This window comes from Panthera leo, chromosome B2, assembly GCF_018350215.1.
Source record: "Panthera leo isolate Ple1 chromosome B2, P.leo_Ple1_pat1.1, whole genome shotgun sequence".
NCBI classification, from domain to species: Eukaryota; Metazoa; Chordata; class Mammalia; order Carnivora; family Felidae; genus Panthera; species Panthera leo.
This window is the reverse complement of record NC_056683.1, coordinates 150,582,575-150,596,158: the sequence shown is the minus strand read 5'-3', so window position 1 is coordinate 150,596,158 and position 13,584 is coordinate 150,582,575. Positions and strand designations below refer to the sequence as shown.

At 39.3% G+C, this 13,584-nt stretch overlaps 1 protein-coding gene across 3 annotated transcripts in view; it reads left to right on the top strand.

The window, feature by feature from the left end:
* WDR27 (WD repeat domain 27) overlaps nt 1-13,584 on the top strand; it is a 153,532-nt gene that overhangs the window by 67,592 nt on the left and 72,356 nt on the right. For all 3 annotated transcript variants that reach the window (XM_042940322.1, XM_042940319.1, XM_042940320.1), the window contains 2 exons: nt 3,313-3,410; nt 4,420-4,522. In XM_042940322.1, coding sequence (XP_042796256.1) covers nt 3,313-3,410; nt 4,420-4,522 — 201 coding nt within the window. The remainder of the gene's footprint in view (nt 1-3,312; nt 3,411-4,419; nt 4,523-13,584) is intronic.

Sequence of the window (13,584 nt, the reverse complement as noted above, 5' to 3'; positions counted from 1 at the left end):
TGACATGCGTCACACATCAGTAATGCCCTTTTGCAAGCATCCCAGTGCACGGTCCCAAGAATGGCCCCTGCGGTCGCTGGACAAGTTTATCACATTGACAAGAGTACCGTATGCATCAAAAAGCGAGGGCCACAGTCTCCTCTCTTTAAATTGTGTTATATCATTAAGTAGCTTATTTTTGCAATGAAAACACATAAATCTTTTATGGCTTATTGATCACTTTAAAAATCATAGCGAGTGCTTTTTTCCCATATATATATCAAACACTTGACTATTACTTTTGTTTCTGTGCCTGCATTAGATATGTGCATTTTTGTGATGTAAATACATAACGCTAGACAGCTAATTTGAATTGGAAAATTAAATATGTAAAGCTTTAACTAGTTTTCTAACGAAAACATATTACCACCCAGAAAACTTTAGTTTCTCAGAAATAATGGTCACTAGGGGTGCCTGGGTGGCTCAGTCGGTTAAGTAGCTGACTTCAGCTCAGGTCATGATCTTGTGGCCCTTGAGTTCGAGCCCCGTGTCGGGTTCTGTGCTGTTGTGACAGCTCAGAGCCTGGAGCCTGCTTTGGATTCTGTGTCTCCCTCTTTCTCTGCCCCTCTTCTGTTCACGCTCTCTCTCTCAAAAAATAAATAAGTGTGGAAAAAAATTAAGAAGTAATGGTCACTAAAATCCATATAATTGCCTTAAAATATATTGCTTTATCTTTAGATCTTGTAGTTTTATTTTTTTTAAAGAAATGAAATGCTTATGGATAGACAGTTCTGCTCTTTCTGTCTCCTCCTTTGATAACCACGACTGAATTTGGTGTGGATCTTTCGCAAGTATGTGTTCAGAAATATGTCCTGTGTTGTGTGGTACATTGTTCTCTTACATACTAGCAGCAAAGTACATATCTCTGCTGCCTGATTTTAATTCCCATTATAGGTATGAATTTCATCCATTTCTGTGAATTTATGATGTACACATTTAAGCCTACAAATTTCCCCTCAATACTGCGTAAGCTGCAGTTTCCAGGTTTTAGCATGTGGTATTTATTATTTAGCAGTAAATATTTTCTAATGTCCATTATGATTTTTTTAACCTAGGCTTTATTTAGATGTGCTTTTAGATTTCTACATATATAAGCTTGTTTTCAGGAATCTTCTTGTTACTGATTTCTAGTTTTATGGCATTGTATTCAGAGCACACGCTCTATGTAACAGAGTCTCTTCTGTCTGGTAAGATTTTTGTACTTATTGAGAATCTGACTCTCTGGTTGGTTTTTATAGGTGTGTGTGTGTGGAACGAATAAGCCCTTGGAACATGTTTGCATAGATATCTATTGGCCCAACATTATTAATTATATTGAAATTATTCAAGATTTACTAATTTTTTTGTACTCTTGGTTTTTTTTATTTTTATTTTTTTTAATTTTTTTTTTTCAACGTTTATTTATTTTTGGGACAGAGAGAGACAGAGCATGAACGGGGGAGGGACAGAGAGAGAGGGAGACACAGAATCGGAAACAGGCTCCAGGCTCTGAGCCATCAGCCCAGAGCCTGACGCGGGGCTCGAACTCACAGACTGTGAGATCATGACCTGGCTGAAGTCGGACGCTTAACCGACTGCGCCACCCAGGCGCCCCACTCTTGGTTTTTTTTAAAGTAGAGAAATGTAATTAAGATCTTTGTCTGTCTGACTGTAGTCTTGTCACTTTCTTCTTATAATTCTATTAATTTTAGCTTTATGTATTTACAGGCTATATTATTGGGTATATTTTCATCAGACTTCTTATATTTTATGGTATTTATAAACTGTTTTTAATTAGGTCTTATTTGCCTTACATCTATTTCTTCTAGTACTTATGCAATCCATCTTGCCTTCTTTTATTTAATACATGCTGTTTTTCTCCTACCTTTCACATTCAGCCTTTAAAAATAATATGTTTTAAGTGTTTTTCTTGAAGTCCAACTAAGAATTTTTTTTTTTTTTACTTGTTTCGTCTGTTTGCGATTATTGTGATTGCTCACACATTTGATCTTATTTTGTGCATTGTCTTCTACGTTAAAGAAAAAAAAAAAAACTTCTGCACTGTCTATTTATCATGAATTTTCTTTGCTTCTTCATTTCTTCTTCCTTAGCCTCTATTGGACTGATTGAAAACATTTTTAACTCTCCTTTTATCCCTGTGAAAACTTTCAGTTTTTTACTGGTTGGCTTCAGGAAACTAGCAATGTTGTAAGGTACTTTAAATATACGATCATCTGCCCATCTGCCTTTCTTCTCATACTCAGTGCCTTGCAAAGTGCCCAGTGTTTAGTAGATGATCCCTGAATGTTGCTGGATGTCTGTTGAATTGTCGGGATGTTATGAGTGACCTCGTGCCGGCTTGTGGACCGCTAATCCACATTGAGATTAGGAGCTGGATGGCCGTGAGTGGATTCCTGATTCCTCTGTCTCGTGTTCGTCACCTGAAGTGGTATAAAATAGTTTACGTCTCATAAGTTTGTTAAGAGGATGAAATGTTCAGTGTTTAGAATGCTGTCTGGTACAGAGTTAAGACTTTCTCTCTCTATGTATTAGTTTATTATTGGTATGGATTTATGTAAACCTTCATTTCCTGTTTGTAACTGAAGAATAACTTCTACATATGTAAAGATAAAAGCTTTCAGATATACTTCATTAAATTTTTCTTAATCGTTTGGATATTCTTGACATGGAAGGGAGATGGAAATTGTTATGAACCGTAATATATTTAATGTTTGAGGCCAAAAATTGTTCTGTAGATGGAGTGCACTCCATTCCATGAGACATTTTAAGTCACTAGAGCATGAGGAGAGGTGACGATCAGATCAGAGGCAGGTCCTCAGAGGGACCCCGCCCAGTGACATGGGCTGGATTTCACACAAGTCAGTGCACAGACAGCTGCATGGGGGTCTTAGGATTTTATGGTCGGCAGATTAATAACTGACTTCAAACCTCGAATTCCTTAGTAAGGGCATCTTTCGGATGATTTACTGAAGATGGATTATGATCTGCACTTTAAAAATAAATTTTGGTGTATTAATGTTATAGTCTTTGGATATTTGATTGTACTTTTGTAACTTTCAGGGGCATTTGGCATTTGGGAATCATACACCAATAATTCCCAAGTTCAAAACGTCCCATTAGTAATTATCCAGAAGGAAGTTCTTGGAGCCCAATTCTGAAATTGTTATAAATAAGAAAAGAAACTTTGTGTTAATTTCTTACTTTGGATTAGTGTAATGTTTATTAATTCAGCCTTTAAAGAACGCATCTTGTTTCTTCCGCTCACAATCACAGGGATCATCATTCACGACCCAACAATATCAGGTTTATAACCTTTTTGCCACCACAGCCACTGGCGATGGGATAAAGCTGTGGGACTTGAGAACCCTGAGGTGAGGCCTTGCAGCTGTGGTATGTGAAAGATGCTTCTTTTAAAGCTCCCGAGGCCCTTTGCCTTAGTATCTGTAAACTCAGTTTGATCTCTTTTTCCCAAATGCGACAAGGTTGTGGTGAATCTGTTCACACTGACCAGTCTAAGAAAAGTCCGATTTATGCACAGAACAGGCCACCTAAATTTGGAATGTTAAAATAAGAGGTGCTGGTATTTCCTCTGCTGTGCGTGTGACCTGTGGCCTCTGAGGGTCAGAGATGCACGGGGAGGTCATCAGATGCTCATAAACCACAGCATATACGTGCATGTTCCTGTTCTCTAAAAATATATGTATTTGACCATTGTATTATGGGGCATAATCACTAAATATATAGTGTGTATGACAAAACGTGACAAGTATTTGTGTGTGTATATGCACACCTGTAGATTCACAAGGACAGAATTAACAGTCTTCGCTCTCCTCTGTAATCACTAAAAAAAAAAAATGCAAAAGCCCCTCCGACATGTGGAGGGGACGTTCTGCGAGGCCATCTTGGGCAGGCACTGAAGTTCTGGTCCAGGGGCTCTGTGTGACACCACAGTGCCCCCTGGAGCCCAGCCCCGTGCAGGTGACAAAGGCTTTCTCAGGGCTGCCTGGCGACCCCAGGAAGTGCTGGGCATTTTCTCAGTAAACCCAGCATTAGTTCCCTGACCCACGTTATAGTAAACAGTTGTGCGTCACACTTCGTGAATAGTTGGTGTGGCCCTTCATCAGCCTTGATAGAATGTCGCGCCTCCCAGAAGTCTTTGAATCACTGATGCAAATGATTTATGACTTTAAAATGTTTTCATATTTTAAAGATCTAGAATAACCTGCTTGTCACACAGGAATTCTCATGCATAAGCGTGCTCTCTCACTGCCAATTTGTTCATTGTTGTGTAGACGAGCCGCAAGTCAGTGTCTTTTTCCTCATTTGTGTTAAAAATTAAAAAATCATTTTTTTCCCTGGTATTTCTTCTTTTTCCTGTAGATGTGAGCGCCGTTTTGAAGGACATCCGAACCACGGATACCCATGTGGAATTGCTTTTAGCCCTTGTGGACGCTACGTGGCTTCTGGTGCCGAGGACAGACACGTATGTACTGCTGTGGTGTGTCTGTTGGTCTTCGGTCGTGAGATCCACTCATTCTTGTGGAAACCGTTTAATGTTGTTGCACGTTAGGATAAAAATTGATTTTAAAAAGCTTAATTATCGGCCAGTGTTTGGGACTTTAATAGTATTTTTTTAAGTTTATTTATTTATTTTGAGACCGGGAAGAGAGAGCACAAGGGAGGGGCAGAGAGAGAGAGGGAGAGAGAGAATCCCAAGCAGGCTCTGTGCTTGAACTCACGTCCCGTGAGATAGTGACCTGAATCGAGATCAAGTCGGACACTTAACCGATTGAGCCACCTGGGTGCCCCATAAGTAATAGTATTTTAATAACAATAATGTAGGAGGTGTGAAAGGCCCTCATGTATTTTTGGTGAAGCATGATTATTTTACACCCCATTAATTCATTAATTTATTTCTTTATTCATTTATCAATCATTGTACAAATTGCCTTCCACGTCAAAGGCATTGCTATGTGTGTATTTTCTGTGAATCACCACATAACAACGCTAATAAATAAAATACCAGATCAAAGTATTTAACCGGGAGTACTCCTTCCGCTATCTTAGGGAACAATGTACTTATTTCATTTTTATTTTCTCTAACCTCCCGAAGAAGTGTCTTCGCTTGCAGGGCTTAGGAGGGAAACACGCTCCAGGGAAGGGGAATTCCGGAACAGGCCCCGGTGTAGTTAGCATTTGGCAGCGTCCAGCCTGCCGTCTTCTGTGCTTATAGGCCCCGCCCCCAGGTTGTGAGGACAGTTCCCCCGGTCTCTCCATCGCCCCCGTTGGGCTCCAGCGACTGGCCCTGAACTACTGAGCTCTTGGTCCGCCCCACCACCTCGCTCAACTCTTCATCAACACGAATTTCCTAACTGCCAACGACTTCCTTTGGGCGTGGCTTGTTCCGTGTGTAGTCTGGAATGTCGCATAGGGACGCAGTGTTGAGGCTGTCGTCTGTCAGGTTATACTTAAGGATTTGGTCGTTGGTGGTACTGGATGTGAGAGACGGACGTGTTCCCCTCGGTCAGCCAGGCCGTCAGCCTGTCGTCTGCGGTGGTGTCGCACCCGTGGGACTCACCGTGCCATGTCGTCTGCGGCCAGTGGCTGCACAGTGACCCAGGGGATCTCCCTGAGCAGTTCGCGGGTCGCCCTCGCCTCGGGTGCCCTCCAGGTAGAGCCGCAGGTCACTCGTGGTCCACATGCCCCCGTGGATGTGGCTGTAGTCCTCCCCACGTCCCCAGAGGGCAGCGTTGGGGAGATGAACACCCGTGTTCTCCAACTCACCTGGCGTGTGTTTTACTGCGCAAAAGCGGCAAAGTCCAAGTTTACATGTAGAACAGCTCAGCAGGACACACACCTCCTCCCGCTGATTAGAAATGGGTCATTGGTGGACAGAGAGGTCATGTAGCTTCTTCAGCGGACAGGGTCACGGCTGTTCGGGACCACTGTTCGATCTGTGAGAGCATGTGGATCAGAAAGATGCCCTTTCCCTGGGCTTTGCCGCCGGGTTTGCCGAGCAGGAGCGGGAGGGGCTCTGAACTCCTGAGCGAACTGCTGTAGCCAGTGGGCAGCTGCAGGTGCTGAAACAAAGTTCCGATGGAGGTATTTTCTGCTTTCAGCTTTTTCTGCCAGAGAACCCTCTTTTTTCTCAAGCTCTTCCTGTAGCTTTTAATATTCTTCACAGTCACATCTTTCCAGTCACTTCTCAGTGGCTCAGAAAGTGGTTGACCACTGACTGTCTGAGAACTGATAGCCAGTTGTGACACTCAGAATGTTTCTGTTGGTTTTCACACTCATCCGGTAAAAATTGTAATCCTCATTTGTCACGTGGACCCACTGACTCCTTTCAAAGTTACTTATCAGCACTGACTTCTCAGGATCAGTGACCCGTTTCACTTTTCCTGCCACAATACATAGGTACTTATGGAGCCAACAGGAATGTGCGATTTCTCTCCACTTCGGTTAATCCTGCCCCAGGTTCTTACCTGGTGTCAGATTGTTTCCTGTCACCTCCCTCTGTGGGTACACAGTGTGGAGGAGCACTGAGCAATGTGGAGCAGAGTGCCTGGGCCGCACCCTAGCTGGCCCCCAGCCCCAGCCCGCCCTCCAGCCCGCAGATGCCTTTTCAATATACAGATTTAAGTAATTTGTGAGAAAGCTACAACTTTAATGTTCTGTTCAATTATTGTCTGAAAAATTTTCTTCAGGGACTCCAATTATATGTAGGTTGAATCTCTTTTGCCCGATGTCTATATCTTTCCTCTTGAATGTTTTAATGATTTTCTTTACTCAGTTATGGATGTATTTATTTTTCTTCCTTATATCCTCTTTTTCCCTTATTGTGCTTTCTGGAGTATCTACTTTCTACTACATTCATTCAAATTTGACCTTCATTTCTGAAAATTTTTTTCTAATGCTTTCCTAACACTTATCAGTTTTCATGTAACATAGTCCTGTGTCTAGTAATTTTATTTCTGAGCTCTTCTGTTTCTACTTTAGCAGTTCTGTTACTGTTTGTGTTTTCTTTTCTTTTTTTTTTTAATGTTTATTTAGAGGGCGGGAGAACTTAAGTGGGAGAGGAGGAGAGAGAGAGGAGAAAGAATTCCAAGTAGGCTCTATGCTATCAACTTGACACGGGGCACGAACCCATGAACCATGAGATCGTGACCTGAGCTGAAATCAAGAGTCAGTTTTTCGACTGAGCCACCCAGGTATCCCAAATTTATGTGTTTTCTTGATTTCTGTCAGTTTATTTTCAAATACATCGTTAGTTTTCATCTGCATAGAAAACACATTTTTCTGTGTAGTCTCTTGTCTGTGAGAATTTCTTTGGTTCGTGCTCATCTTTTGTAGAAAGGACTGTCATATCCAGAGTTTGTATCATACATGCAATAGAAAACGGGACATCTGGGAGAAATAGAGACAAAGTTTCAACAGGCAATTTGGAGCATATTTTGAAGATTCTTGTATGCCACTAAAGATACTTGGTCTGTATTCTCCATGACATTGGAGCACTAGTAGAATATTTTAAGCAGAAAAGCATCATGATCAGCAATAATTTGTAGCCATTAAAATAAGTTTTTTAAAGTCTTCCATTATAATTGAGGAATTTTTTTTCCTTCTTAAGGTTATATTACTTTTGCTTTTTCTATTTTGAAAGTATGTTATCAGGTGCATACAGATTTAGAATTGTGATATTTTCTATATAGATTGGCATTGTTATCATTATTAAAGTCCCTCATCTCTAGTAATGCTTTAAGCCTTAATGTCTACTTGAGACTTACATATTCTCATATCACCTTCATTTCCCATCTTTCTATTTTCAGTGTTTCTGTGACTTTATACTCTTAATTTCAACTATTATATTTTCTAGCTGCACTCAGAAATATGGTGAATAAAAGAAAATGGTGGTCAAAAATTTCAAGAAAATTCAATGTGTATCTCGAAATCTGGGATGGTTGTGCTTCCAGTGTTGTTTTTGGTTTTCAGAATTGCTTTGAGCAGTCTACACATTCAATACAATTCCTTTACAGAATTAGAACAAATAATCCTAAAATTTATACGGAACCACAGAAGACCTTGAATAGCTGGGTTTTTTAGTGGCAGAGGAAACATCCAAACATGAAATAAAATCATAAAATGAAAGCTCTCTTTGTTTATAAGTACAGCTGACCATTTGAAAACATGGGGGTTAGGGGTACTGACCTCCTGCACAGTCAAAAATTCATATATAACTCTTTTTTTTAATGTTCATTTGTTTTTGAGAGAGCGTGCATGGGGGAGGGGCAGAGAGAGAGAGGTAGAAGATCTAAAGCTGGCTCTGCCCTGACAGCAGAGAGCCTGATGTGGGGCTTGAACTCTTGAACTGTGAGATCATGACCTGAGCTGAAGTCGACCCTTAACTGACTGAGCCACCCAGGCGCCCCCAAAAATTCACATACAACTTTTGCTTCTCCCCAAACTTAATTATCAGTAACCTACTGTTGAGCAGAAGACTTAACATGACACGAACAGTTGCTTAACACATATTTTCTGTGTTATATGTGTTGTGTAATGTATTTTTTTAATGTGTTTTTATAATAAAGTCAGCTAGAGAAAAGTCACTAAGAAGATCATAAGAGAAAATAGATTTGCAATATTGTAGTTATCAAACCAGTCTGTGTATAAGTGGACCCGCACAGTTTAAACCTATGTTCAAGGATCAACTGTATAATTAAAAATAAAACAATTGGACAGAACTGAGATCAATATATTGATTATATTAGTGAGTTCAAGTAAAATAAACTCAAGTTTTAAAAGAAGACACTCAGGGGCGCCTGGGTGGCTCAGTCGGTTGAGCGCCAGACTTTGGCCCAGGTCATGATCTCACGGTTCGTGGGTTCGAGCCCTGCATCAGGCTCTGTGCTGACAGCTCAGCGCCTGGAACCTCCTTCAGATTCTGCGTCTCCCTCTCTCTCTGTCCCTTCTCAGCTCACACTCTCTCTCAAAAATAAATAAATGTTAAAAAAAAAATAAAAAAAAAATAAAGACACTTAGATTGGATCTTATAGATAAGAAGAAAAATCTGAGTTTATGCTGAATACAGGAAATGTTCTAAGCCAAGTGATTCAGAAAATATATATATAAAAAAAAGATGAGCAAATGTGTATCAGGCGAGAGAAAATAAAAGTAAAGAAGATTATATGGTCTTGATATTACATATGTCATAATTTAACCCCCCAAAATTAATGAGGCAAAGATACTTTATAATGCCAAAGGATAAAACTCCCAATGAAAATATAACACAATGTCTGTTCATCAATGAAAATAAGCAGAAGAGTAAATTCATAAAGCAGACATATAAGAAATGAAACAATAAATAGCCAGACACCAATAATGAGGACTTTATCATATCCATCTTAGTCCTCAACAGATCGAAGCACTTCCACAAGCACTGGAATGTTACAGAAAACCTATACCACATAATCAATAATGCATCATCTTATAGACATGCGTGGACGTAGTCGCATGCCAACAAGGAATGGTACTTTCTTTCCACATGCACATCAAATGTGGGAACATTAACCATACATGAAACCATAGAGAAAAGCACAACAGATTAAAATAAGAACAAAAATGTCATTCTCTCACCACAGTGCAGTCAACCCATAAATTGGTAATGGGATACAAAGAAAAGTTCCTTCTGTATGGATACAGAATTTCTATTATTGAACTCGTGGTTTAATAACGTAAAGAAAAATGAAATTGTAGGATTTCTTAAAAATAATGATATTTATAACATGATGTGTCAGTGTCTCTGGGATACAACTAAAGAAATGCATGGAGCAGGTTTTAAGAAAGGGAACAATAATTAATTAAATATCCATCTAGAAAGCAAGAAAATGAACCACAATATAAATGGGCAAGGAATTGATAGAGATAAAAGCAGACAGAAGAGAGAAAACATGAAAGTGTTTATTTTTTAAAAACATGAACTACAAAATAAAGTTTAACCCAAATTTCTGAGAAAGAGATAAAGCTTAATATATAATTAATAAGAAATGATGAAGAGGAAAAAGGAAAAGAAACATGGAATAGGGGCACTTTTCAAAACCAAGAAACTGCTTTTCATAGTTTATGCAAATAAATATGAAAGCCATATAGAAATGGATAAGTTGCAGGAAATATATCAAAGATTTCCCAAAAAGACAAGTAAATTAATGGGTTACTTTTATAGAAGAAATTTTTTAAAAATTCCAAGAGCTTTTCTACAAAAAATACTAGACCCAGACGATTTCTTAAGGGACTTTACCAAACTTTTTAAAATCCAGTGGTCTCAGATAACTCTAAGATATAAGGAAAGCATCCAGATTATTTTTTTGAAATGAATACAACTTAATGATAACTCAATAAAATTTCAGAAAACTACGTTTTACTTGTAAATATAAATTAAAAAAATCTTGAGTAAGAATAAGCAGAATCTGACCACAAAGTCACAATAACTTATCTATGCTCCTGGAAATCAAGGATGGCCCAATAATCAAGGAGGCCATTAACTAATGTAATGAGATTGTGCTGTCCTCTCCATATAAACAGAAAAGCCATTTTAACACAGTTCCCCATTCATTTCATGTAAAACACCCCTTACAAGATAAATGTATAAATACTTCTTTCAAATGATAAAATACTCATCCCTGCCCAAATGCCAGCATCTTATGAGAAAACAGTAGAAGCAGCTTCTGATCAGGAACAAAGTAAGAACGCCCATTGATTCCATTACTATTTTATAATGTTGGGAGTATTTACCTATAAAATTAGGCAAGATAATGAGAGACATTATAGTTGAAAAGGAACAGTTAAAACTAGATTCATAGATGATAAGATTATGTATCTGAAAAACCCAAGAGAATTTATTTAAAAAATTTTTTTAATGTTGATTCATTTTTTTTTAATATGAGATTTATTGTCAAACTGGTTTCCATACAACACCCAGTGCTCATCCCAACAGGTGCCCTCCTTAGTGCCCATCACCCACCCTCCCCTCCATCCCCCCTTACCCCTCAGTTTATTCTCGGTTTTTAAGAGTCTCTTATGGTTTGCCTCCTTCCCTCTCTGTAACTTTTTCCCCCCATCCCCTCCCCCCCCCATGGTCTTCTGTTAAGTTTCTCAGGATCCACATAGGAGTGAAAACATATGGAATCTGTCATTCTCTATATGACTTATTTCACTTAGCATCACACTCTCCAGTTCCATCCACGTTGCTACAAAAGGCCATATTTCATTCTTTCTCATTGCCGCGTAGTACTCCATTGTGTATATAAACCACAATTTCTTTATCCATTCGTCAGTTGATGGACATTTAGGCTCTTTCCATAATTTGGCTATTGTTGAGAGTGCTGCTATAAACATTGGGGTACAAGTGCCCCTATATATCAGCACTCCTGTATCCCTTGGGTGAATTCCTAGCAGTGCTCTTTCTGGGTCATAGGGTAGGTCCATTTTTAATTTTTTGAGGAACCTCCACACTCTTTTCCAGAGTGGCTGTACCAGTTTGCATTCCCACCAATAGTGCAAGAGGGTTCCGTTTCTCCACATCCTCTCCAGCATCCATAGTCTTCTGATTTGTTCATTCTGGCCACTCTGACTGGCGTGAGGTGATATCTGAGTGTGGTTTTGATTTGTATTTCCCTGATGAGGAGTGACGTTGAGCATCTTTTCATGTGCCTGTTGGCCATCTGGATGTCTTCTTTAGAGAAGTGTCTATTCATGTTTTCTGTCCATTTCTTCACTGGATTATTTGTTTTTCAGGTGTGGAGTTTGGTGAGCTCTTTATAGATTTTGGATACTAGTCCTTGTCCGATATGTCATTTACAAATATCTTTTCCCATTCCGTTGGTTGCCTTTTAGTTAGTTTTGTTGATTGTTTCCTTTGCAGTGCAGAAGCTTTTTATTTTTTATGAGGTCCCAGAAGTTCATTTTTGCTTTTAATTCCCTTACCTTTGGGGATGTGTCAAGTAAGAAATTGCTGTGGCTGAGGTCAGAGAGGTTTTTCATTTGTGAAAGAGAGAGAGAGAGACAGAGACAGAGACAGAGAGAGAGGAGGGGCAGAGCGAGAGGGAGACACAGAATCCAAAGTAGGCTCCAGGCTCTGAGCTGACAGCACAGAGCCCAACATGGGGCTTGAACTCACAAACCACAAGATCATGACCTGAGCTGAAGTTGGATACTTAACCGACTGAGGCATCCAGGTGCCCCTGGAAAACCCAAGAGAATTAATGGTCGTTATAAACAATAAAATAATTCAAGAAATAGTGGGACTTAAATTAATATATGGAATTTAATGTTTTTTACATATAAAAACAAAAACCTGTGAGATGATATATAAGAAAGAGAATGCATTTAGAAGAGCCTTAAGAAGGATAAAATGTTCAGGCATAAACTTAACAAGAACCCTACAAAACCTCTATGAAGAAAACTTTATTTTTTTCCAGAAATGTAATCTTGAAAAATGAAATGTCTTAACTTTTCTTGAATGGGAAGATTCTGTCTCATAAAGAAGTCAGTTCTTTGTAGGTAATTTGCAAGCTTAACACTTCCGCAACAAAAATTTCAATAGGTTTTAGGGGCGCCTGGGTGGCTCAGTTGGTTGAGCGTCTGACTTCAGCTCAGGTCATGATCTCACAGTCTGTGAGTTTGAGCCCCGCATCGGGCTCTGTGCTGACAGCTCGGAGCCTGGAGCCTGCTGCCGATTCTGTGTCTCCCTCTATTTCCCTGCCTCTCCCTCGCTCAGTCTGCCTCTCTCTCTCTCAAAAATAAATAAAAACATTAAAAAAAATTTAAAAAATTCAACAGGTGTTTCTGTAGGTAGACAATCACATTGTAAAATTATTTCAAAGAACAAACAAGTAACAATGGTCAAGACACCCTGGGAAAAAAAAAGAGCATTATAATGGGGCGGGGGGAAACCTTGCTTTAGCAGTTATTCAAACATGTTAGAAAGTCTCTAATTAAAGCAGTGTGGGATTGGTGCACAAATATGAAAACAGGCACATGTTAACTAGCATCAGCCACTGAAAATGTTCAGAAGCACTGACATTCCAGCATTGCCCTTCATGACCTGTGGCCCCCTCTATCTGCTGTCCCCACTGATGGGAACCAGAGTTCTCTGATGAATAGCTCCTTTCAGGTCTGTGGCAAAAAGTTCACAGATGAGCCAGGGACATCTTGTGCTGAAAATGAAGGAGAATTGAGGAGCTATGGGGTCATATAATATGGCTGCAGGAAGCAACATTAAAAGCTACTGACCAAAGAAGGCGTAATGGAGCATCGAAAGAATAATGACTATAATTGGTTTGAAAACATTATATATCTAAAAATCTCATGATTTTTAAATAACAATCAAAAATGAGATAGCTAAAAGCAAGACAAAAACAAACATAAACAAAGCCTTATTTTTCCCCATTTGGAGGTACCTAGGGTACCAATACCTTACAGAACCATGTCTTTTTAAGGGAAATAATTCAGCTTTTGTCTTGCCTTTCCTGTTTGGACTATATTTCAAGTTAA